This window comes from Pan paniscus, chromosome 20 (assembly GCF_029289425.2).
Source record: "Pan paniscus chromosome 20, NHGRI_mPanPan1-v2.0_pri, whole genome shotgun sequence".
Taxonomy (NCBI): domain Eukaryota; kingdom Metazoa; phylum Chordata; class Mammalia; order Primates; family Hominidae; genus Pan; species Pan paniscus.
Window position 1 is genome coordinate 42,526,661 of NC_073269.2, and position 26,717 is coordinate 42,553,377.

Sequence of the window (26,717 nt, forward strand, 5' to 3'; positions counted from 1 at the left end):
TGCAAAATCTCACACCATCAGCACTGGTGAAGGAGAAAGCCATTGCTTTCTGCTTTCTTCTGTCTTCCTAATCTTGCATGAGTTTATCTCACTGGAAGAACATAGATCACATCTGGAATTCTAGAGGCAAGAGGGTCTAAAAATTGTAGTGCTGAGGCTTCCAGCCTCTGTAGCACAAAAAAGAGCATGGGGCACAGAAGAATACTTATAACAAAACAACAACAACAAATGATATCCAGCACACTTGGTTTTTTAAACAATTTTTTATTTTTATTTTTTAGAGACGAAGTTTCATCTTGTCACCCAGGCTGGAGTGCAATGGCGCAATCCCAACTCACTGCAACCTCTGCCTCCCAGGTTCAAGCGATTCTCCTGCCTCAGCCTCCCAAGTAGCTAGGACTACAGGTGCGTGCCACCATGCCTGGCTAATTTTTTTTTTTTTTTTGTATTTTTAGTAGAGACGGGGTTTCACTATGTTGGCCAGGCTGGTCTCGAACTCCTGACTTCAGGTGATCCACCCACCTCGGCCTCCCAAAGTTCTGGGATTACAGCCGTGAGCCACCGCGCCCAGGCGGTTTTTTAAACAATTTAATATCATCATTTAAAATTTGGCTTTTTTCTCAAAATTTCTCAAAAAAAAAAAGAAAAAAATTTGTTTTGCTACCCCAATGCTAGAAAGATACTCTACATTTTCTCCTGAAGCCCTTCTTGCTTTACCTTTTACGATTAGATCACTCATGCATCTGGAATTGATTTATGTATAGTGTGAGGTAAGGGTCAAGACGAATTTTTTATCAAAACAGATACACAACTGATCCAGTGCTTTTTATTGAAAAGACCACCATTTCCCAACCACATGGCCGAGGAAACTTTATCACAAATTAGACAACCACATATATATATAGAGAGAGATCTACTTCAGGGCTCTTTATTTTGTTCCATTGGTCTATTTGTTCATTCTTGCTCATCTAACATACATGAATGAACATTCTGGTTCATTCTAACATACCTGCCTTAATGACTACAGTACAACTTGTCACATTAACAAACTCAAGGAGAAAAACATCATATCAATGAGCCAAAAAGGCATCTGACTATATTTAGCAGATATTTCTAATAAAAAAAAAAAAGTTAAACAGGAACTGAAAGAGACAACTGAGCTACAAAATCTATTTATCTCAGACCTAGAGTAAACATTACACCAAGTAATTTTCATTAAATTGGAGAAAATGACCAGATGCCTGCTATCACCACGAATACTAAACCTTGTTTTGGAGACTCTATTACAATAACAATAATTTTAAAAATAATCACTATAAATATTTAGGAAAAAAACAAAATTATATCTATTTGCAGTTGACACACCTGATTGCCTAGAAAACCAAGAGTCTAGTAAAAAATAAAATTTAAAAGATTATTAGGTAATAATGAAAGCTATGATTGTATCCACACTTAACGTATTCATATGACAATATCAACATAAATACAATATGGGAGAAGGTAAGTCCATTTATAACAAAGGACTACTATCTAGAATTTTATTTTTTAAGAATCTTATAATTCTTATATTTTAAAAGCTTTTTTAAAGGAACACAGGCAAAGACATGAATTGGCAAGTTACAGCGTTTAGCCAATATTCAGATGTGAAAATATGCCCAACTCACTATTAACCAGGAAAATATTACTATGCATACCAGAAGTAAGGATATAAGGAAATAAGGAAAACATATTTCACTGGTTGAAGGGATTGTGCACTGGGAGCATACTGATGCTCTCTACTTCTATGACAGTATCTAGTGAGGTTGAAAGTAAATATTAACTATGACTGAGCAATCCTACTTTTGATAAATACCTTAGAGAAACTCTTGCTTATGTACAGTAATAAACACAGACCTATTCAATAAGGTATTTTTCACAGTGAGAAATTGCTTATCATCTAAATATTGATCAATAAGAAAGTTTAAATACATATAGTGTATATATAAAAGATAGGGCTAGTGGGCTTTCTATTCTATTGAAAAGTATCATTCAAAAAAAGCAAGCAGCTGGTTACAAAGCATGATGGGAGTTGCTTTCCTCACCATACCAGTAACCATACATCTGCCATAATGCTGACATTTTCATCTTCGAAGTCCTTTTGGTTATCGCAGCATCTGCCAAAGTAGAATCACATCTGCAATAGGTATTGGGAATGGGAGTTCTTTGGTGAAGTCTGAATTACACTGAGTTAAATAAAATAAAACTCCATTTTCTTTCATATTGATAGGCACATAATGTGACTTTTTCCCCCAAGAAATATAGTATACAGAGCTCTCATACATGTTTCACAAAATCATTTCCTTCAAGTAGGATTAAGTACTAGTGTTTGTGGAACATAGTTTCAGAAATTTTGAGTAAATGTACTGTCTCCAGAAGACCTCTGTTAATGTGAAAATGTTACCTAAGAGGAGAAACACATTGTCCTATTAGCAAAACCTAATTTTATTATAGAACTTAAAATAGTCTTCTTCATGTTACATTTTACTGTTTACAAATTAAAAACCATGTGAAATCTTGGGTGGACAAGATGTATTATTCTAGATGATTAATGACTAATTAATGACATCTGCCCAATCTGAGCAAACTGGACTTGGAGGTACAAATCTTAATCTATGGATAGAGTGACATTACAGAGATTTGGTTAAAAATAAAGAGTTGTGGCAATACTTACTTTTATTTTGTGGAAGGTGCTGTGGTTTGAATGTGTCCCCCAAAGTTCATTTCCAAGTTTTTGGGAGAAACTTGATCCCCAATGCAACAATATTAAGAGGTGGGACTGTTAAGAGGTGATTAGGCCATGAGGAGTCTGCCCTCATGAATGGATTAATGTTGTTACCACAGGAATGGGTTTGTTATCACATGAGTGGGTTTCTTATAAAAGGGTGAGTTTGGCCCCTTTTGCTGGCTTGCTCTCTCTCTCACCCCCTTTGCCCTTCCGCCATGAGATGACACAGCAAGAGGCCACTCATGTCAGCCTGTCAGTCTTGGGCTTCTCAGTCTCCAGAACCATGAGTCAATAAATTTCTGTTTGCTGTGGATTACTGAGTCTGTAGTATTCTGTTATAGCAACACAAAACAGACTAAGACAGAAAATTGGTACTGGAAAAGTACGCAGTTGCTATAATGAATACCTGAAAGTGTGGAAGTGGCTTTGGAACTAGGTAATGGGTAAGAGCTGAAAAAGTTTTGAACTGGATGTCAGAAAAAGACTATTGCTGTGGGTGGAATGTTAAAGGGTGATTCTGGTGAGGGCTCAGAAGAGCTGTATGGAAAGTCTGAAACTTTTTAGAGATTACTTCAGTGGTTGTGATCAGAATGTTGATAAATATAGGGATGGCAAAGGCAATTCTGATGAGGTCTCAGCTGGAAATGAGAAACAAGGTATTGGAAACTGGAATAAAGGCCATCCTTATTAGAAATTAACAAAGAATCTGGCTGAATTTGTGTCCATGCCTTGGGCTTTATTGGAAGGCAGAATTTAAGAGCAATGAACTAATATGTGGTGGAAGAAATTTCTAAGGAAAATACTGAAAGAGCTACATGACTTCTTTTAATTGCATATAGTAAGATGTGAGAGGTAGAAATGATTTAAAGATAAAACATAATTAAAAGGAAGGCAGAACAAAAAGATATGGAAAATTTGCAGCCTGGCCATTTATGAAGTGAAAAGGTGTGTTTAGGAGTGCAAACCAAGGTTGTATCCCCAGAGACTGCTGAAAAGATTAGTATGAATAGAAGGAAGACAGGAGCTATCAAGACGGTGGGAGAATGACCCCGAAGGCATTCTGGCACTCTTTGAGGCTGCCCCTTCCGTCACAGACAGCATTCACTGGCTCATGCTGCCTCATGACTCTGCTTCCCATGTGCCAGTAGAGTGCCCTTGGCTGCCCCAGCCATTGGTTCCTGCTGGCTCAGGTGTGGCTCAACCTGCCACTGGGCATAAGCTGTAAGCTTGTGGTGCCAGCATCAATGTGGTGCTAATTTGGCAGGAGTGCAGAATGCAAGAGTCATGGGGGCATGGCTTCCTTCACTTAGATTTCAAAGGATGCCTTGGGTAGCCTGGGGGCCCAGTCAGATTTGTCCATGAGCAGAACCACTGCAGAGAGTCCCCACTAGGACAGTGCCTAATGGGGAGAGGCCATCCCCAAGACCCCAGAACTGAAGACCTACCAGTGTGAAACTCCAACCTGTGACAGATGCTGTACGGCATAAGCCCAGCAAAGCCATGGGGGCAAGGCTGTCTGAGAACCAGCCCCCACCCCAGTGTGTCCAAGTAGGTCATAGAGTTAAGGAAGGGTCTTCTAGAGCCTTAAGAGTTAATGTTGTTTGGCTGGGTGCGCTGGCTCACGCCTGTAATCCCAGCACTTTGGAGGCCGAGGCGGGTGGATCACTTGAGGTCAGGAGTTCAAGACCAGCCTGGCCAACATGGTGAAACCCCATCTCTACTAAAAATACAAAAATTAGCTGGGCATGGTGGCAGATGCCTGTAATCCCAGCTACTCGGGAGGCTGAGGCAGGAGAATCGCTTGAATCTGGAGATAGAGGTTGCAGTGGGCCGAGATCACACCATTGCACTCCAGCCTGGGTGACAGAGCGAGACTCCGTCTCAAAAAAAAAGAGTTAATGTTGTTTGCACTGTTGGGTTTTGGACTTACTTGGGACCAGTTATCCCCTTTTGCTTCCCCATTTCTTTCAGAATAGGAATGTCTAGGCTATGCCTGTCCCACTGTTGTGTTTTGGGAGTAAATATCTTGCTTGATTTCATAGACTAACAGCTGGAGGAAAATTTGCCTCAGGATAAATCATGCCTTGTCTCACAATAGCTGATCTAGATGAGACTGAACTTCTGAGTTTGTGCTGGAAAGAGTTAAGACTTTGGGGCAATCAGAACGGAGTGTATGTATTTTGCATGTGAGAAGAACATGAATTTGGGAGGCCAGAGAAGCCACGCTATAGTTTGAATGAGTCCCCCAATGCTCACCCCCAAGTTTTAGGGAAAAACTTGATCCCCAATGCAATAGTATTAAGAGGTGGGACCTTTAAGAAGTGATTGGGCCATGAGGACTCTGCTTTCATGAATGGATTAATGCCATTATCACAGGAGTGGGTTCTTTATCAAAAGATGAGTTGGGCTCCCTCTTGCCCTCTCTCTCTCTCATCCTCTCTGCCCTTCTGCCATAAGATGACGCAGCGAGAAGGTCCTTATCAGATGCCAGCCTCTTAATCTTGGAATTCCTACCCTTCAGAACTGCGAGCCAATTTCTGTTCATTGTAAATTACCCAGTCTGTGGTATTCTTTCCTTTTTCTTGAGATGGAGTTTTGCTCCTGTTGCCCAGGCTGGAGTGCAATGGTGCAATCTCAGCTCACTGCAACCTCCACCTCCCAGGTTCAAGCAATTCTTTCTCAGCCTCCCAAGTAGCTGGGATTACAGGCATGCGCCACCATGCCTGGCTAATTTTGTATTTTTAGTAGAGATGGGGTTTCGCCATGTTGGCCAGGCTGGTCTCAAAGTCCTAACCTCAAGTGATCCACCCGCCTCAGCCTCCCAAAGTGCTGAGATTCCAGGCATGAGCCATCACACCCAGCCAGTATTCTTTTATAGGAACACAAAACAGACTAAGAAAAAAGGTAATAATTTTTGTGTTGAATTCCTATTTTTATATGTATTGTTCATTCCTGTTGTAAACTCAATGAAACTAAGATAAATGAGAATAGAAACCATCTAAAAGATACTGTGACTGAATCATGTCATTTTTTATAACATTGTTGCATTGTTCAAGTCAGGAAACCTAAAATCTGGATACATATTTAAATGAGAACAGGCCAGGCCCCAGGGTATTCCTAGTAAATCATTTTATGTTTTATAATTGTTTTAATAGACTATTGAGTTCAATTTACTGATACTTTTTTGCGAATGTTTGCATATATCTTAAGTAAAATTGGCCCACATTTTGCTTTTTAGGAGGTATTTATCCTCATCTAATTTTATATTGGGATATTTGCCTTATATAATGATCTAGTAAAATTTTGTTATGGGTTATATATTCTTTAAAGCTTTTTACTGCCTGTAAATCTATAGATTCTAGTTTTTAAAAAACAAGATCATAACTGTACATTTTCCCCTTTATTTATGGATTCGTTCAGGGTTTTTTTTGGTATCTGGGGCCAACTTTGATCATTTAAGTTTCTCTAGATTGAAACATATTGAAATATATGTATACAGTAATACTGAAACATTGAAATATATGTATAAATATATGTATATAGTAATATGTAACTTAAATTTTTAAAAAAATCTCCTTATTATGTAGCTATTTCACTTTTTCCATACATAAAGCTGTGAGTCATGTTTTTCCCTCAATAACTGCCAATTCTATATTAATGTTCTTTTCAAAGAGAATATCCTTAGTCTGTTATTTTATTAACTATTCCATTAATTTATTTGATCATATAAACTACTTGCTGTTGTTATTCACCTTAGTTTTTAAAAATTTCTGGCTTAAGTTAATCCTTATTTTTTCCCATAAATTGCCTGTTATGTGACAGGCACTGTAGGTATGTGAACAGAATGGTGAACAACACAAATACTTATTTCTCAATCCAGATGTTCTAAATGCATTGCTTTAAATTTTCTACCAAGTAGAGCTTTGGTTGGTGATTTCCCCCAAGTTATCTGTAGGCAACATGTGATCATTCATCACTAAATAGTCTACAATTTCAGACTTGATTTTCTTTTCTTTTTTTTTTTTTTTGAGATGGAGTCTCACTCTGTTGCCAGGCTGGAGTGCAGCAGTGTGATCTCAGCTCACTGCAACCTCCGCCTCCTGGGTTCAAGCGATTCTCCTGCCTCAGCCTCCCGAGTAGCTGGGACTACAGGAATGCCACCATGTCCAGCTAATTTTTGTATTTTTAGTAGAGACAGAGTTTCACCATGTTGGCCGGGATGGTCTTGATCTCCTGGCCTCAAATGAGCCACCCACCTTGGCCTCCCAAAGTACTGCGATTACAGGCATGAGCCACCACGCCTGGCCCAAACTTGATTTTCTACTTTAAAAAACTTTATTATGGAAAATTTAAAATATATGTAAAGATAGTAAGAACAGCACAATGAACCCTGTGTACCTAATGATCCAGATTAAACATTTACCAACATTTTGCTAATCTTGTTTCATCTATCCCTCCCACCTTTTGTTTTTAACTATTTAAAAGTAAATCACAGGCATAATATTTCAGCCTTAAATACCTCAGTATGAATCTCTAACACTTAAGGACTCACACACATATACCCATAATGCCATAGTCATGCCTAACATATGAACAATAAATTATTTCGTATCATTCAGTAACCAATCCATGTTTACATTTGTACAATATGTAGAGACATTTTATTCCTTCAAATCTTGTATTGACTGTTTTCTTTATTTTCTGTATTCCTGATGCTCTGGCCACTTGAGACCTTGATCCTGGAGAGACTGCCCCTCCCAGGGCAAGCTAATGCATAGATGATAAACTCCACTGCAAGCATGCCTTTCATATACAAACCAACCAATCCAGAGCCCATACTCCCAACTATCTCCTTTACCAAACTCTCATACACCAATTCAATATTCCCCTGCCCTAACTAGACAATTAGGAATCACCCCTAGAGCCCAGAGACCAACAAAATTACTCAAACTATCCAATCCTAAGCTTACCAGTGTGCCTACCCCTGCCTTGTCCATTCCTTCCCATGAAAATCCCCAATAAAAGCTCTGGGCCATGCTCTGCCCTCACCCCCTCTGCCTCCTGATACACCCAGGTGCTTCTTTACGTGACCCTGCATGCCATGCCATGCCTCCCGTTTCTGGGATCTGAGTATAAACTTCTTCCTTCATGACAATCATTTCCATGTCTGCCTGTCTCACCATGATTGATTAAAACAAATCCCAAGCGCATTTTAACACAAGGATCCTAAAATGCTCCATACACTGTATTTGAAGGATACGTTTCTTAGTCTCCTTTAAAGTGTAGGATTCCATTTTTGTCTTTTTTTTTTTTTGACATGTATTGGTTAAAAAACTAGGCCATTACTTCTGCAGAATTTCCCAAATTGTGCATTTGGTTGTTTGCTTCTTTGTGTTGTTAATTTGTTCTTTTATTCCCCATGTTTCCTGTAAACTGGTAATTAGGTTTGGAGACCAACTTGTACTTCTCAGTTTTGAGGGGGGGGGCCAAGAAAACTTCACAGGTGTCCACTGTGTGTATCCATTTCATCATATCAAGTTCATCTGGCTGATCTCATTTAGAGATGTTAATATAGATTAGTGTCCTGTCATTCTGCTCCACACATTATAAGCTTCCTATCCATTTTTCACCTAATGGTCTTCGCATCCATTGCTATCACCACGAAAATCCATGATTTTGTAAAATTAAAGAGCGTAGTTTTCAAATTCTATCATTCATTTGATCTTTGTTTTGTTTTGTTTTTTGTCTGAGACAGAGTCTCGGTCTGTCGCCCAGGCTGGAGTGCAGTGGCGCGATCTCGGCTCACTGCAAGCTCCGCCTCCCGGGTTCAAGCCATTCTCCTGCCTCAGCCTCCTGAGTAGCTGGGACTACAGGCACCTGTCACCACGCCCGGCGAATTTTTTGTATTTTTAGTAGAGATGGGGTTTCACCGTGTTAGCCAGGATGGTCTTGATCTCCTGACCTCATGATCTGCCTGCCTCGGCCTCCCAAAGTGCTGGGATTACAGGCTTGAGCCACCGCGCCTGGCCTCCTTTGACCTTTTAACCAGTTGGAATTCTCTAATAATAAACAACTTTCCTTCACCAACTTTTGGTTGTCTTGAAATATAGTTTGTAAAGGATAGGCAAGGTAAATATTCCATTCTTTTCCTTTATTTGTTAATAATGCTCTAGTATGCTCCATAACTAATCAATGCATTTGGTTCAGGAAAAAAAAAAGCTCAAAGGTTGGAGTGGTCATGATAAAAGGACATAGGAGCCAATTTGAGGGGATTGCTCAAAATGCTAAATTGACAATTTAGCATTTTTAAAAAACAATGAAGTAATTAAAAAAAATTAATGGGGCTTCATAATACAGGTGACTTTTAATTTCCAAAGTTTCATGTTATCCTTTGTCAATTTTTAATATTGACTGGGGCCAGAGAAAGCTGATTGTAGATTTTTTTTTTTTTTTTGAGACAGGGTCTTGCTGTCACTCAAGCTGGAGTGCAGTGGTATAATCACAGCTCACTGAAGCCTCAACTCTTGGGTTCAAATGATCCTCCCACCTCAGCCTCCAGAGTAGCTAGGACTACAGACATGCACCACTATGCCCAGCTAATTTTTAAAGTTTTTTGGTAGAGACAGGGTCTCACGATGTTGCCCAGGCTGGTCTCGAACTTCTGGCCTCAAGCAATCGTCCTTACTTGGCCTCCCAAAGTGCTGGATTTACAGGCATGGGCCACCTCACCTGGTCTAGGGTATCTGTTTTTTAATGAACAAACTGGAAAGGAATTCCTTACTTTCAATATTTTAACGAGAATAAGATATCTCAAGTTCAATGAAGGTTAAATGTTGGTGGAAGGCATTTCTATACTCATTATGCCCACAGCCTTTAGTATGAATTATGTAAAAAGAAATATTAAGTATGATAATAAAAGAAAGTTTAGTGGCTTAAAACAACAACCATTTTATTATATCGCATGTTTTTGTGGGTCAGAAATTTGGGCAGGGGCTCAGCTGGTCAATTCTTCCATTCTACGTGGCATCAGTTCAGGTTACCAAGTCGCTCACTGGCATTTAGCTGGTGGCTGGTCTGGTGGATCCAAAATTTCACTCAAATGTCTGGTATCTTGGTGGATGTCAAGAAGACAGGGTTCAGCAGGTGCCTCTCCCTCTCTACGTAGTTTCAGGGCCTCTTCATGTGGTCTCTTCAGCAAAGTAGCCAGACTTTGTAACAAGACAGTTCTGTCATTTCATGAGATGAAGTAACCCTACCGGTAAAGTCTGAGTCAAGAAACCAGCACTGCAGTACATCTACCATATTCTACTGGGCGAAGCAGTCACAGAGTCTGCCTGTATACAACAGAGGGATGTAAATTCCACCTCTTGATTGAAAGAGTGTCAAACTGCTGCATTCTTATATGACCACGTCATAAATTAAAAAATTATAGCACAGAGCAGTTAAGCGTCTTGTCCAGTATGACACAAAGTGATGGGATAGGGATGACGGTAAATGTCTTTCTCATTCTTATAACAGGATTAGTTTTTAGAACAAATATGCTGAAGTTTCAGGTTTGAGTGATGATGGACTACAATACATTATCACACTCTTTTAATGGTATAAAACCTCTAATGCCAAGGCAGTTGCATGTATGGAGCAAAATAGATTAATTACTACATTCATAGAATGTTCTATAACACAGAAGTTGAAAAGACTTTCTTAGATTTTTACATTATGAATTTTCAGATGATGAGTAAGGTGTGAATGTTGCCTAAAGGCCTTCTTACATTCCTTACATTCATAGGGTTTCTCACCAGAATGAATTCTCAGATGTTGAATAAGGGATGAATTAAGTCTAAAGGCCTTCCTACATTCCTTACACTCAAAGGGTTTCTCGCCAGTATGAATGCTCTGATGTAGAGTAAGTTTTTGGCGCAATCTAAAGGCCTTGCCACATTCCTTACATTTATAAGGTTTCTCACCAATATGAATACTCTGATGCTGTGTGAGTTGTGAAAGTAGTCTGAAGGCCTTCCCGCATTCCTTACAGTCATAGGGCTTAACACCAATATGAATACTCTGATGTGAAATAAGTTGTGAGTAGCGACTAAAGGCTTTCCAGCATTCCTTACATTCGTAAGGTTTTTCACCAGTATGAATTCTGTGATGGAGAATAAGATGATAACCACGGCTAAAGGTCTTTCCACATTCCTTACATTCATAGGGTTTCTCACCAGTATGAATTCTCTGATGGAGTGTTAGTTGTTGTCGCACTCTAAAGGCCTTCCCGCATTCCTTACATTCATAGGGTTTCTCACCAGTATGAAGTTTGTGATGTACTCTAAGACCAGAGCCACACAAAAAGGCCTTCCCACATTCTTTGCATTCATAGAGCCTGTCAGCACTATTAAGCTTCTGATGCCGAGTCAGGTGTGCGTACTGTCTAAAGGCCTTTCCACACTCTTTACACACATAGGGTTTCTCACCAGTATGAATCCTCTGATGCAGAGTAAGTTGTCCTCGTACCCTAAAAGCCTTCCCACATTCTTTACATTCATAGGGCTTCTCACCAATATGCATTTTCTGATGTACTCTAAGATCTGCACCACATATGAAAGCTTCCCCACATTCCTTACATTCATAGAGTTTTTCACCAGAATGAAGTCTCTGATGTCGAGTAAGGTGTGCAGTCTGTCTGAAGGCCATCCCACACTCCTTACATTCATAGGGTTTTTCACCAGTATGAATTCTGTGATGAAAAGTAAGCTGTTGGCGCACTCTGAACGCCTTCCCACATTCCTTACATTCATAGGGTTTATCAACAAAATGAAGTCTCTGATGTGGAGTAACAGATGTGCGTTTCTGGTAAGAGGACACCTTTTCAGATGGCATTTTCACACTACTGAAGTATCCCTCTTGAGGTCTCTCCTGTCCTTCAATTTTTCCTGTGGATTCCCAATCATTTTTTAAAATGAGACCCTTAAGGCCATGGTTTTCAATTCTTTCCATTATCTTCCACTGGGATAAATTTATTTCATAAATGTCATTTTCTAAAGATAACTTCTTGGTCTCATACTTGGTCTCCAAATCTAAAATAAAACAAGAAAGCAAACACATGCTGTTTTCTTTTACTAAAAGAAGCAACATTTCTAATGTAGAAATAAAAGACAACAAAAGTAATCCTTAACCAAAACTCTAAAATATTGTTATACAATTTGGAAAGAAAAAAAAAAGCCAAAGGGAACATCAGGAAAAATGAGAGTTCATACAAAATAGCAAGATTGGTGATGAAGTAAACATTTTAAGTCAGTGGTTCTCATATTGAGGTGTGGATCAGAATCACCACGTAGCTTGTTACTAACACTGAGGTTTAGACACCACCCAAACCACCTGGATCAGACTCTGCAGTCCTGGAAGGATATTTAATATTCTCTACATGATAATTCTGATGAAGATGAGAGGTCGAGAATCTATACTTAAATTTTTTTCATCTTTTTCAGAATCCAGTCAAGCTCACTGTGGTTAAGAAGGCCTCTGCTTACCTACATCATATGATCTCAAACCAGTGTCCCCTTTACTGCTCCCTGGAGAGGCCTCCTTGCAGACCTCACACATCCTAACTTACTTCCATCTCTTAGGACTCTTCACAGTCTGTTCTATCTCCCACAAATCTCCTGATTGGGCTCTTTGCATGGCTGGCTCCTTTCATCCTGAGATCTTAGATTAAAAGTCATTTCCTTTAAGGTTGACCCTATTGATAGTACCTAAATCCATGTTGCTATTCTCTATTCCTTGCCTTTATAACAGCTCTCAATTTAAAAATTATATATTTATTAACTTCTCCAATTGTTATACTGCCTATTCTTACCTATAAACCTCCTCAAGGACAGAAACAATCCCTAGTTAACGCTACATTAAGTAATAAATGCTAAGCATGTAATAGGTTTTACTCATTTAATTCCCATAGCTACATACTTGTTCTAAATGTATCTCTCTGCCTCTAGTCTCTCATGCCTTACTACAGTGATTAAATATTCTCTTTATTCATCCAGGGTAGCCCAGCTAAATACAAGAATGGAAATAGGTGGCTGTATATTCCTATGCATCCGCCACTGCTTATGCCTTTACCTATGCAGTGCACTGCCCATTTGCCCCTTCACATAGCTATGGGTAACTTTTTCTTTGTCTCTACACCATAACAAAGGTATTGAGGAGTTCTACCTACTCAATCTCCCCTTCAACTTATTCTATTACTCATTCATTTGACAAATGTTCAACTGGTTTTGTTCTTTCCTCCCATTGCTCAGGTTTTCTCCTTTCCATTCCCTCATAGTCAAGGCCATTCCTGTTTTTTTAGGAAATGTGTATCAGTGATTTTTCAGACAGGAAAACATGTCTATATCTTATTGAAGTTCTTATGAAATTCATGGCACAAAAAGACAGGATATGCTTGTAACTCAGAAATGTGGAAAAAAGTAATGTGCATGTTCAAATGTTGCAGTCATCTGAATGTGAAGGACTTGCTAACAGAAGTCACGTTACATGTAGGCCAGAGGATGGCAAGCCAGCAACAGGAACAGCCAGAGGAAAATCTACATGCTGAATGAGTTGTGTATGAGAGAGAAACAGGATGAGGTTTTCAATTATGATGAGGTGGCCTCTATTAAAAAGCTGAAATCTAGACACAAAACTAGGAGTTAGCAAAAAAAAAAAAAAAGGTTGAAATTATATAGACATTTTCTACTAAAACTGGAAATTAATAATAAAATTAAAAGAAACAAAAGTAAAATCTACCTGAAAATTCAAAAGTCTATATTAAATAACTCTTAGGTCAATAGGAAAATAAGATCTGAAACAATGTTTTTGGTTTTTGCTTGTTTGTTTGTTTTTTGAGACAGAGTCTCACTCTGTCACCCAGGCTGGAGTGCAGTGGTGTGACCTCAGCTCACTGCAGCCTCTGCCTCCTGGGTTCAAGCGATTCTCCTGCCTCAGCCACCTGAGTAGCTGGCATTATAGGCGTGTGCCACCACGCCTGGCTATTTTTTTTTTTTTTTAGTAGAGACAGGGTTTCACCATGTTGGCCAGGCTAGTCTCAAACTCCTGACCTCAAGTGATCCTCCCACCTCTGCCTTTCAAAGTGCTAGGATTACAGGCATGAGCCAGGCCACCTGGCTGTATTTTTGTTTTTTTGAAAATAATGGGAGGCCAGGTGTGGTGGCTCACACCTGTAATCCCAGCACTTGAGGAGGCCAAGGCAGGAGGATTTCTTCAGCCCAGGAGTTCAAGACCAGTCAGGGCAACATGGCAAGACCTCATCTCTAAAAATAATAAATTGGCTGGGCGCGGTGGCTCACGCATGTAATCCCAGCACTTTGGGAGGCCGAGATGGGTGGATCACAAGGTCAGGAGATCGAGACCATCCTGACTAACACGGTGAAACCCCGTCTCTACTAAAAATAGACACACACACAAAAATTAGCTGGGCGGGGTGTCAGGCGCTTGTAGTCCCAGCTACTCAGGAGGCTGAGGCAGGAGAATGGCGCGAACCTGGGAGGCGGAGCTTGCAGTGAGCCGAGATCACGCCACTGCACTCCAGCCTGGGTGAAAGAGCGAGACTCCGTCTCAAAAAACAAATACATAAATAAATAAAGTAATTAAAAAATTAGCTGGGCATGGTAGTGTGTGCTATAGTCCCAGCTACTTGGGAGACTAAGGTAGGAGAAGTGCTTGAGCCCAGGAGGTCAAGGCTGCAGTGAGCTCTGTCTATGCCACTGCACTCTGGGTTGGGTGACAGAGCAAGACTCTGTTTCTTTAAAAAAAAAAAAAAATTAAGCCTACATTTTGAAAACCTGCATATAAGTATCTATAAAACATAACCATAGTGCTTATAAGAAAATTTGCAAACTAAAATACAGCAATAAAAGTGAAAAACATCATTAAAAGTCTCACTCAAAAAAAGAAAATAAAATTAAGCTGAAGCAAAGCAGAAGAAAAATATTAACTGATATAAAAGCAGAATTAGTTAGAATACAGAAATAGAAGTAATAAAGCATAAACCAATTTTTTTTTTTTTTTGAGATGGAGTTTTGCTCTTGTTGCCCAGGCTGGAGTGCAGTGGCACAATCTTGGATCGCTGCAACCTCTGCCTCCCGGGTTCAAGCAATCCTCCTGCCTCAGCCTCCTGAGTAGCTGGGATTACAGGCACACGCCACCACGCCCAGCTAATTTTTTGTATTTTTACTAGCGACGGGTTTCATCATGTTGGCCAGGCTGGTGTCAAACTCCTGACCTCAGGTGACCCACCCGCCTCGGCCTCCCAAAGTGCAGGGATTACAGGCGTTAGCCACCGCGCCTGGCCTCATAAACCAATTTTTTAATCAACAAAATGTAAACCATGATTAAGATAATGAAAACAGCAAGAAAGCACAGACATAGAAATAAGAAAGAACAAATGAAAATGATCATGAATACAGAGGACAGATGACTATGCTAATAAATTTGAAAACACAGCTAAAATGGATAATTTGGTTTTTTTTTTGTTTTTTGAGACAGAGTCTCACTCTGTCACCCAGGCTAGAGTGCAGTGGTATAATCTCGGCTCACTGCAATCTGCACCTCCACCTGCTGGCCCCCCGCCACGCCCCACCACCTTCAAGCGATTCTCCTGCCTCGGCCTCCCAAGTAGCTGGGATTACAAGCACATGCCACCACACCCGGCTAAATTTTGTACTTTTAGTAGAGACGGGATTTCACCATCTTGGCCAGGCTGGTCTTGAACTCCTGACCTTGTGATCCACCCGCCTCAGCCTCCCAAAGTGCTGGGATTACAGGCATGAGCAACCGTGCCCAGCCTAAAATGGATAATTTTTTAGAAAAATATAATTTATCAAAACTGATCATGGAAGAGATAGATGTTAATAAAATGTTTATATAGATCAATTCCCATAGAGCAAATAGAGAATGTGATCAGACTTACCATCCCTTTTCCCAAGAATAAAGCTTTACAAAACTTATTTAAGCTTTAAAGACAGGCTATCAAAATTCTTTTTCAACTAAGAAGATCAGGACTTCCAAATTGTTTTCATAAAGTGATACTGATATAAAGATCGCTCACAAAAAGAAAACTACACACCAATTTTCTGAACACTGAGGAAAAAATTCTAAGTATCTAATAAAACAGCACATTGAAAGACCCAAGGGGTGTTTATTACAAGAATGTTGTAGGCCGGGCGCAGTGGCTCACACCTGTAATCCCAACACTTTGGGAGGCCAAGGTGGGTGGATCATGAGGTCAGGAGTTCAAGACCTGCCTGGCCAATATTGTGAAACCCTGTCTCTATTAAAAATACAAAAGTTAGCGGGGTGTGGTGGCACATGCTTGTAGTCCCAGCTACTTGGGAGGCTGAGGTAGAAGAATCGCTTGAACCCAGGAGGCAGAGGTTGCAATGAGCCAAGATCACGCCACTGCACTCCAGCCTGGGCAACAAGAGCAAAACTCCATCTCAAAAAAAAAAAAAAAAAGTTTCAATGGTTCAATATGGGGAAATCTATTAAGACAATTCAATATACCAACAGAGTGAAGGAGAAAAAAAAAATCACACAATCAATTCCGTAGATGCTGAAAAGGTAACTAAAAAAAGACCAAAACTGTTCCTGAATTTGTTTTCCCAAGAAACAGCGTCACCCTCTGTCACCAAGGCTGGAGTGCAGTGGTGCAATCACAGCTCACTGCCGCCTCTAACTCGTGGGCTCAAGCAATCCTCCTGCTTCATGTTCCTGATTTTTTTTTAAAAAGCTCAGTGAAACTGTAATGATACTTCCCTAAATGATAAAGTATATATTATCTTACCAAAAAGGCAGCTTGCCTAACATTACCACTACTATTAATGATGTAGTATTAGAGTTATTAGTCAACATAATTTAAAAATCAGAAAAAAAATCAGAGGTAGAAGAATTAGAGGTAAAACTCTATTTCCAAAGGATATGCCTGTCTAATTGGAAAACTCAAAGGTTTAAATATTATAAATGGCAACAAAATTTAGAAAGGTAGCAGGATATAAAATCAAAATACAAACAACAATATCCTTTGAATATACATTTAACAATAAAATATGAGGGGAAAGATCTCACTCATAATACAAAAATTTAAAATATATGGATAACCTTTATGAGGAAAACTTCGAAACACTCATGAAGTATTTAGCATTGTGTATACTGAAGAAATCATATACCAAATCACAAGGAAGAGATTCCTGCACAGAAGCTAAGGGTGCCCCACCAAGGGTGGTCATACTAAGAAGTTGCTGAGCAAGAAGCAGGTGTGGAGACAGTGGCAATACACAGGGTAACTGCTGTGTTCAAAGTGGTCAGATAAACTTAACCCTCAGGTTACCTCTCCAAGGCCAGACAGCAACTACTACTGTTTACCTCCAGAGGAGGCAACAGACAAGAGGTTAGGGTATCAGAGATGGGTCAGTGGCTGGTCATGTCCTGGGGATACAGCCACAGTCGCAGGCCCAGGTGACAAAGCACCCCACCTCACAAGAGGCAACTATGTTTGTTCCAAACAAATTTAGGTGCGTTTCACTTTTTTCCTGAAAGTATCTAATTTAATTTAATAAATGTTAAATAAATTCATGAGTGTAAACTCATGAATAACAATGAGAAAACAACTGATTCTATGAAAACAAAATTGAACATTTTGGAAAACTGGTGATAAATACAGATTGCTAAAAATCTCAGCTGTCGAAAATTAAGTGTGGGAAATACAATAGTAAAAAATGAAAGAAAACATAACAAGACGTATTCTGTACTCATATTGCAAGTTTGGTTCCTATTCTACTTTAAAAATAAATAAAACTGGAAATAATAGACTTCATATTATGTGTGTGATTTAGAGGAAAAATGAAATACAATGAGACAATGGAAAGGAAGACTTGGACACTATCAAAAATACTGGCAAACAGACACACATTTGAATGTTTTAAGTTAAAATAATACTTTTATGGTATGTACATAAAATATACGACCCATTTTTTTATGACTAACAGACCTATTACCAGTCCTAAATCTGTTGGATCAAAGGATTTCTAGTCCATTAAACACTTCTGATGAGAATGTAGAAAAGTCCTTTTTTTGATCAGGTAAAAATATATAAATATAAAAAATCATAAATGTGATTCCTCTTTGCAGAGAACCACCTTTAATTAAACAGAAAATGTCATATAAATCACTTAGACTTACTCTATTTGGGCACTGTATCAACCATCTTACTTTGTTGATACAAGAAGTTCTGGGATATAGAAGATTTGGTTCCAGGGAAGTCCTATTTGCATTTCAACATAGGGATAATGTACAAAGATCTGAAAATAGTAAAACCTGACATCTAAGGAACTGTACTTCGGAGAATCAATTTTAATCACATCCTGAATAAGCCCATACTGAATGCTAATAATATTCCATTGATGCTCTCACATTCTATTGATCTTCTTTTTCACTGAGAAAACAGCAACAGAAGAATATGCTATCTTCTCTCCACCATCCTGAGCAACCTACCTGCACACATAACTACACTGTTTTTCCCTTTTATTCCCCCTTACTCACTGGATCCCTTCTTACTCCAGTCTCAAGGACAATTATGCCTTTCTCTACTGCACTGATTTCCGCCACCGATAGAATCATTCCTATGAGCACACAAACATGCCCTAATGTCATAAAATACATTGCTTTTTAACCCATATCCCCAGTGTAACTGACAACCCTATTTCCCAGCTTCCCTTCATACATAATTCCTCCAGACTTGTCTTATACTCATTCTTGTTACTGCCTCACCAACCCTTCTCTCATCAAGTCACTCCACTCGGGCTTTCATCCTGACTCCATTGAAAATCTTTCTTGACAAGCTTACCAGGATTCTCCATCTTGCTGGAACCTGGGGTCAATTCTCAGTCCTCATTCTCTACTCCCTCCATGGTGAAACATTTCCTTTATTTTTATTTTATCTCAATGGCTGCTCCTTCTTTTTTTTTTTAATTTTTTTAGTGGCTGCTCCTTCTTTATCTCTTTTGTTGTCCCTCTTTCCCTCTTTCAAAGGTCTACAGGGTGGAGTGACCCATGAGTCAGTTCTCCGGCCTGCCTGCCTTCCCTAGTTGGTCACATCCAGATCCATGAATGTAAATTCCAATCATACAGACAGCCAAACATAAACCAGGCTGTAATCGCTCCGAGTTCCGGGTGTACATATTCAACTGCCTACGCAACATCTCAAACTGGACAGATAATAATCATCTCAAACTTAAAATATCTTAAACTGAAACTCTTAGTGTCAACTTTCCAACTTGCTCTTCCTATTTTCCTCACTTCAGTAAATTCTGCTTCTATTCACCCAGTTGTTTAAGCCAACACTCATTTCTTCTCCTTTTGTATCACTCCTTCCTACTTAGTTCACTTATAATCCTATCAGCATGTTCTTTTGACAGCGCCTTCATACACATCATGAGCCTAACAGCTTCTTACTACTTCCTAACAATGCCATTCTTATCCAAACCACCACCCTGTCTAACTCAACAACTGAAACTGCCTCAGTATCGGTGCTTCCTGCTTTTGCACTCAACCGGAGAAATCATTTTAGAATACAAGCAGCCCGTGGCTTTCAATTTCTCTTTGTGATTACATTACCGGGTCCTTGCCTAACTCTGATCTCAGCTTCTTACTTTCCCTTTCCCTGGTCTGACCATAATGGCCATCTTTGTTATTCCTCAGACTAGCAAGGCTAATGCCCCACTCAGACCTTTTCTATCAGCTCATAATGCTCTTTTCCCAGAAAATGACATGTCTTGAGCCCTTAATTCATGTCTCTTCTCAAATATCACCTCAAGAAAGTCATTTGTCCACTTTTCTGAAGGCATGTTATTTATACTTTAATCAAACTTTCTTAAAGGAAGAATAGAAAAGAAGAAAAAAAAATACATGGTCTTGTTTAAGATGTCTAACTCTGAGCCAACAGTTACTATTTTGGCTAAATGCTTCCTGACTAAATGGATATTATCTTATTCACTTGGAACCTCTGCATTACATTTTGAGTGTTAATAATTGCAAATGTCATTTAATTACCTGAATGTGAATTTTAAAATAGATTAGGGGGCCGGGCACAGTGGCTCACACCTGTAATCCCAGCACTTTGGGAAACTGAGATGGGCGGATCACAAGGTCAGGAGATCAAGACCATCCTGGCTAACACGGTAAAACCCCATCTCTACTAAAAATACAAAAAAATTAGCCGGGCATGGTGGCGGGCGCCTGTAGTCCCAGCTACTTGGGAGCCTGAGGCAAGAGAATGGCGTGAACCCAGGAAGCGGAGCTTGAAGTGAGCTGAGATCACGCCACTGCACTCCAGCCTGGACCGAAGAGCGAGACTCCATCTCAAAAAAAAAAAAAAAAAAAGATTAGGGATGAGAGGGAAAAAGCATGTTTTTCTTTCTTTTGGTAGAAGGTTAAGTCAGAAGATAGAACATTACAAACATTGTAGGCACTGAAATGGTCCTATGGTTATAAAATAAGAACTGGTACCCTAAAATAAGTGTCCTCAGCCAGACCTGAATATACAGAGAACAAAATACAAAATTACAACATATGTCTCTGAATAAAAACATTTTTTAAGACCTTTTGTGGCCGGGTGTGGTGGCTCACGCCTGTAATTCCAGTACTTTGGGAGGCCGAGATGGGTGGATCACGAGGTCAGGAGTTCAAGACCAGCCTCAGCAGCATGGTTAAACCCCATCTCTACTAAAAATATAAAAATTAGCCAGGCATGGCCAGGCGCGGTGGCTCACGCCTGTAATCCCAGCACTTTGGGAGGCTGAGGCGGGCGGATCACGAGATCAGGAGATTGAGACCATCCTGGCTAACACGGTGAAACCCCGACTCTACCAAAAAAAAAATACAAAAAAATTAGCCGGGCGTGGTGGCGGGTGCCTGTAGTCCCAGCTTCTCGGGAGGCTGAGGCAGGAGAATGGCATGAACCTGGGAGGCGGAGCTTGCAGTGAGCAAGATCGCGCCACTGCACTCCAGGCTAGGTGACAGAGCGAGACTCCGTCTCAAAACAAAAAACAATAACAACAACAAAAAAAATTATCCAGGCATGGTGGCAGGCACCTGTAATCCCAGTTGCTCAGGAGACCGAGTCAGGAGAATCACTTGAACCTGGGAGGCAGAGGTTGCAGTGAGCTGAAATCACGCCACTGCACTCCAGCCTGGGGAACAGAGTAAGACTCCATCTCAAAAAAAAAAAAAAAAAAAAAAGGCCAGGCGTGGTGGCTCACACCTGTAATCCCAGCACTTTGGGAGGCTGAGGCAGGTGGATCACAAGGTCAGGAGTTCAAGACCAGCCTGGCCAAGATGGTGAAACCCCATCTCTACAAAAAATACAAAAAATTAGCCGGGCATAGTGGCACACGCCCGTAATCCCAGCTACTCCAGAGGCTGAGGCAGAGAACTGCTTAAACCTGGAGGGGCAGAGGTTGCAGTGAGCCAAGATCACGCCACTGCACTCCAGCCTGGGCGACAGAGTGAGACTCCGTCGCAAAAAAAAAAAAAAAAAAAAAAAAACCTTTTGAAACAAGAGCTGCAAAGAGAGATGAAAACAGCACAGACAAGGTAAACAAAAGACCATGAGATCATTCTCTCTAGAGTCTATTATATCCATGTTTCTTCTTAATGTGAAGATAGATGGATACATAGATAGAAAAATCAAATAAGAATGATATTCTGTGAACTAGGAGCTATCTTCTAGAATAATTCATATGAAACTTTAGTTGCTGATAAAACATATATGATTATACTATCAAGCATATCATTTTTGTAGTCTTTTATTTCCCTTTACTAATTTATGAGAAAAGTTGGGGGAAAAAAGGCTTCTCTGACAACTAAAAGAGTCTTCCCAGCAAACATCTCCATCCCCTTACTCTGCTTACTTTTCTTCATAGCACTCTCATTACCTGACATTGTATTTCCTATTTATTTATAGTTATTATGTTTCTCTTATTACAAGGTAAATTTCGTGGGGATGGAAACTTGATTGGTTGTTTACCACTATATTGATAGTGTCTGTGACAGTGCCCAGCTCCAAGGCCACCTATCTATTTATTAAAGACCGAAGTAAAAGTCCTAAACCCCGACAGACTGAAGGACCCTCTTTTGGCTAAAGACCCCCAAACTTTAAGTTCCTAGTCATGGCACATGGCAGGAAAGAAGGCTGGTCATGACCCATTTGCTTCCAATCCCTTTCACCTTTCTGATCATTAGATTTTCTCAAAAGTCAGCTAGAGAAAATAAAAGGCTGAAAGACCCTTTTGCTTACTTCATCAGAACACTCCCCCACCACTCCACACTCCTGTTTTTATGGTTCCAACATGACAGCTATTCCAGTCCACAGCTTCTTCTTGATAAACGACTTCCAGCCTTGGACTGGTTTTGACTGGTCTCCCAAGGATACACAGATCATGGACTTGTGTCCTACATTTACCCTTTTAATGCATAGGTCCTAGTTATAATGCATTTAAATGTTAAATCTCTACCCTAAAGTGGCCATAGGACTTATGTTAACCTAATATGCATGTGCACAGTCTCTTTCCTGAGTATTCATAGCTCCTCCTGTAGCCTGTTGAATATGTATACTTGGCTAACATTCAGCATACATTTCTGTCTTACCCTCTCCCTCCCTCGAAATGCCCGTCTCTTGGCAGAAGCCTAGGCTACACTTCCCAGTCTGTCAGAATAACCGCCTTGCAGGCTGCAATCCTTTATGAAAAATAAAGCTCTCCTTTCCAAATGTATGAACTTTGTCATTCTTCAGCTGACACTATAAATGCAAAAGAGGGGCTGGGCAGTGGCTCACATCTGTAATCTCAGCACTTTGGGAGGCTGAGGCGGGCAGATCACCTGAGGTCAGGAATTCAGGACCAGCCTGGCCAACATGGTGAAACCCCCGTCTCTATTAAAAATACAAAAATTAGCCGGGTGTGGTGGCACTTGCCCGTAAACCCAGCTACTCAGAAGGCTGAGGCAGGAGAATTGCCTGAACTCAGGAGGCAGAGGTTGCAGTGAGCCGAGATTGTGCCATTGCATTCCAGCCTGGGCAACAAGAGCGAAACTGCATCTCAGAAAAAAAAAAAAAATGCAAAGGAGGAAAGCAACTGAATCAAAATATACAATGGTTGTCAACAGTGAGCCAAAGAGAGCACCACCTTACCCCTCAGCTCCATTAAGGAAGAGGAAAACTAGAGAGAACAATAATAAAAAAGAAGAGTGGTAAATGGGACAAATAAGTGCTTCTTTTAGTATCCCCCAGCTAAGACCTTAATTTGCTCCCCATGTCACAGACCTTTCCTCCTTGGGCCACAGACCTTTCAAGAGGGCTTTCTAAACAACATAAGGATGTGCCTCTTCCCCAGTGATCTGGGGTTCCCTGTGGTGATGGCTTCTTCCTGCCCAACTAGCCCTCACCTGGATATTGTCTTCTTCCTTTCCTCACAACTTTCCAAGGCTCTTTTCCTTGCTCCAATGAGGAAATCACATCTGGTTTAGAAATGAAGCATCCTGCTTAGAAGAAAAGGAATATAAGGTACATGAAAATAAAAAATAAATCAAAATTACTTTGATTCAGTCTTGGTTAAAGTATATGTCAAAACAGTAATTAATAAGGCAAAACAAATAAGTGAAAGATGTTTTAAAAACATTTACATTAAGGTTACACAATAAATAGAGACTAGAGAGGGAATGAAAAAATCTTTTTAAAATCTATATTCATATAAGTGTTTCTTTTTCAGAGGCAATAGTGGTTGAGATGACAGACTGCTGGGTGCAAATCCTGCCTGAACCACATCCTAGTTGTATGACCTTGGGCAAGTTACTTCCATGCTACCTTTTCCTTCCCTATAAAATAGGGATAATCATAGTACCTATATGATTATTGTTAAGATTATATTAATATATGTCTGTATCTAAACATTGCCTAGAGTATATACCAAACACTATTTATATTTCATTAGCTATTGGTTATTGTTATTTTGCTGAGAGGAAAAATAAGCTTCCTGGGACATGTACTATTATTTCTTGGATATTCAAACAATGTTAAATTAAACGTAAAGTTCTTGGATTTTAACAGCTTTACTGCAATATAATTTATATAACATAAAACCTACCTAAGTGTACAATTCAGTGATTTTTAGTAAATTTACAGAGTTGTGCAAACATCATCATAACCCAAACTTAGAATATTTCCATCATCCCCCAAATATCCCTGTTGGTCACTGGCAGTCAATCCTCATTTCTACTCCCAGCCCCAGACAACCATTGATCTTCTTTTTGTCTCTATAGATTTGCCTTTTCTGGGCATTTCATATAAATAGAATCATATAATATGTAATCTTTTGCATCTGGCTTCTTCCACTTAGCATAGTGTTTTTTATATTCTTGCATGCTATAACATGTATCAGTAGTTTGTTCCTTCAATGAATATTCTATTGTATGACTATGCCACATTTTATTTATCCATTTATTTAGATAATGTGAATAATGCTGCTGTGAATACTTATACATCTTTGTATAGACACGTTTTTATTTCTCTTGAGTAAACATTTAGGAGAAGTATTACAGGGTCATATCTATAGTATCGTACATTCCCACTGCAATGTATGAGGGTTCTAGTTTTTCCATATACTCACTAATAATTATTTTGTCTTTTGACTAATAATTGTATATATTTATAGGCTACAATGTGATGTTTTGATACATGTCATTGTGGAATTAGCAAATCAGGGTAATTAGCATATCCATCACCTCAAATATTTATCATTTCTTTGTAGTGAGGACATTAAAAATACTCTCTTGTAGCTATTTTGGAATATACAATATACAATACATTATTATTAACTATACTCATCTTGCTGTGCAATAAAACACATGAATACAATTCTTAGATTTTTAATTTTCAATCATAAAAGTAGGTAAAACTGAATATGTTTGTTTATTAATGGAAGGAATGAGTTCTCTTGAATTGTAAATACATGCTGTTGATCCATTTTACCACTACATAAATCATATGTATTATTTTGATAGAGCTAATTCAATAAACAGGATCTAGCTATTTCCCTTACAAAATATACCAACAAGCAACAAAACATCTAAAGCAATTCTGAATTCAAACACAAAGTGAAACTTGTTTTCTTTGACGCTGGTGAGGCTACAAATCACAAAGATCTCAAACCCAGCCCCTTCATTATTAAGACCCAAGGGCTACTTAAGGATGGGGAAGGTGAATGTGCTTAATGAAGGTGCTCACTTCCAATGAAATAAAGCTCAAAGTGTTCCCTTTAGAAAGTGGAGCAAAAATTTAGATAGCTTCCTAAAAGATACTCTTGAAATTTCCCCAGGAAAAAGCTGATTTACAGAGAACACAGTCTAAATTCCTAGAAGCAGATAACCTTACCCAGTGAGACCAAGTTGCTGTAGTTCTCCAACATCACATCTCTGTACAAGTCCTTTTGTTCCAAGTCCAGGTATTCCCACTCTTCCGGAGAGAAGTCTATGGATACGTCACTGAACATCACTGATCGCTGAAAGGACAAACCACACATTATAAATGAAATGGAAGAAAATGTATTTTAAGGTAGAAGGAGAAAAGAGGGAAGAGATATTGCAGGAAGTGGATCATATGGCAAGAAAACAGGCTTGGGCTGGAAGCCTGCAACACAGCGAGTCAGGAAATGAGCGTGCCTGAAGCAAAGTGCCTGGGTTCCCGAAGGATCCTGTTGCTACAGACACAGACTCTTATACTCTGGCAAATCTTAATAATCTAGATACGCCTGGGAAAGAAAAAAAAATCAGTTTTCCAATTAAATGAAATACTGTATATAAGCCTTTGCCTACTATGTCTCCCTCATCAATTCCCAAGGAAGGTGAGTTCTTCCGCCCCTTTCTTCTTAAAGAACAGATTTTTTTTTAAAGTCTCCCTCCCTACAATATCTTTATCTTAGAAAAGGATCTAAATGCAATTAGAGAATGTCTTCTAAGTTTATCCTAGAAGCAGATCATATCATAAGCATTTTTCTAATTACGACTGTTAAAAATTGGTTGTATAGGCCAGGCGCAGTGGCTCACATCTGTAATCCCATCACTTTGAGGGGCCGAGGTGGGAGGATCACCTGAGGTCGGGAGTTCGAGACCAGCCTGACTAACAGGAGAACCCTTGTTTCTACTAAAAATACAAAATTAGTTGGGCCTGGTGGCACATGCCTGTAATCCTAGCTACTCAGGAGGCTAAGGCAGGAGAATCGCTTGAATCCAGGAGCAGAGGTTGTGGTGAGCCAAGATCACACCATTGCACTCCAGCCTAGGCAACAAGAACAAAACTCCGTCTCAAAAAAAAAAAAAAAAAATTGGTTATATAATAGTCTATACAATGCATATATGAGATTTAATCATTCTTTTATACTTAGATATTTTGGTTGGACAAAACCTTAAGATCCTCCTCAATTCTGGGAGTCAACGTGACTACTTATGTACCTGGATTACCGTCTCACATGCTATCACTTTCCATCCCTCACTGTATGCCTTCCTGGTTCCTGAGTTAAAGGATATTGATACAGCATAATCCAGAATCACAAAGATGTCATTCTAGACCAGCACATCCTGTTCAACCAAAAATGGAATCTTGTTCCTGAGTGTAACTCAGGAATTCCAAAAGAAGATCTCAGATCTCTCTGTAAGACCTAGCCACACCCCTACTCAGTCCTAAAAGCCTCACAAAACATGAGATCTTATGATATACTGAGGCTGAGGCCAACTAACAGCAACTCTTACCTTTTTGTTTTATAACTTTTTTTTTTTTTAAGAGACAGGGTCTCCCTCTGTCACCTAGGCTGGAGTACAGTGGCACATCCATAGCTTCACTGGAGCCTCAAACTCCTGGGCT

The 26,717-nt window shown here is 39.6% G+C and overlaps 1 protein-coding gene across 7 annotated transcripts in view; it reads right to left on the reverse strand.

Moving 5' to 3' along the window:
• Positions 1 to 808: 808 nt before the first annotated feature.
• Positions 809 to 26,717, reverse strand: part of ZFP82 (ZFP82 zinc finger protein) — a 35,669-nt gene continuing 9,760 nt past the window's right edge. For 3 of the 7 annotated variants that reach the window (XM_034945986.4, XM_034945987.4, XM_034945985.4), the window contains 3 exons: positions 25,233 to 25,359; positions 23,249 to 23,344; positions 9,697 to 11,835 (listed from right to left, as the gene is read on the reverse strand). In XM_034945986.4, coding sequence (XP_034801877.1) covers positions 10,466 to 11,835; positions 23,249 to 23,344; positions 25,233 to 25,359 — 1,593 coding nt within the window. In that variant the 3' untranslated portion in view covers positions 9,697 to 10,465. Of the gene's footprint in view, positions 2,154 to 9,696; positions 11,836 to 23,248; positions 23,345 to 25,232; positions 25,360 to 26,717 lie in introns of those variants that run through there. The other 4 variants (XM_055103075.3, XM_008960793.6, XM_034945988.4 and 1 more) reach the window with 3 other exon arrangements.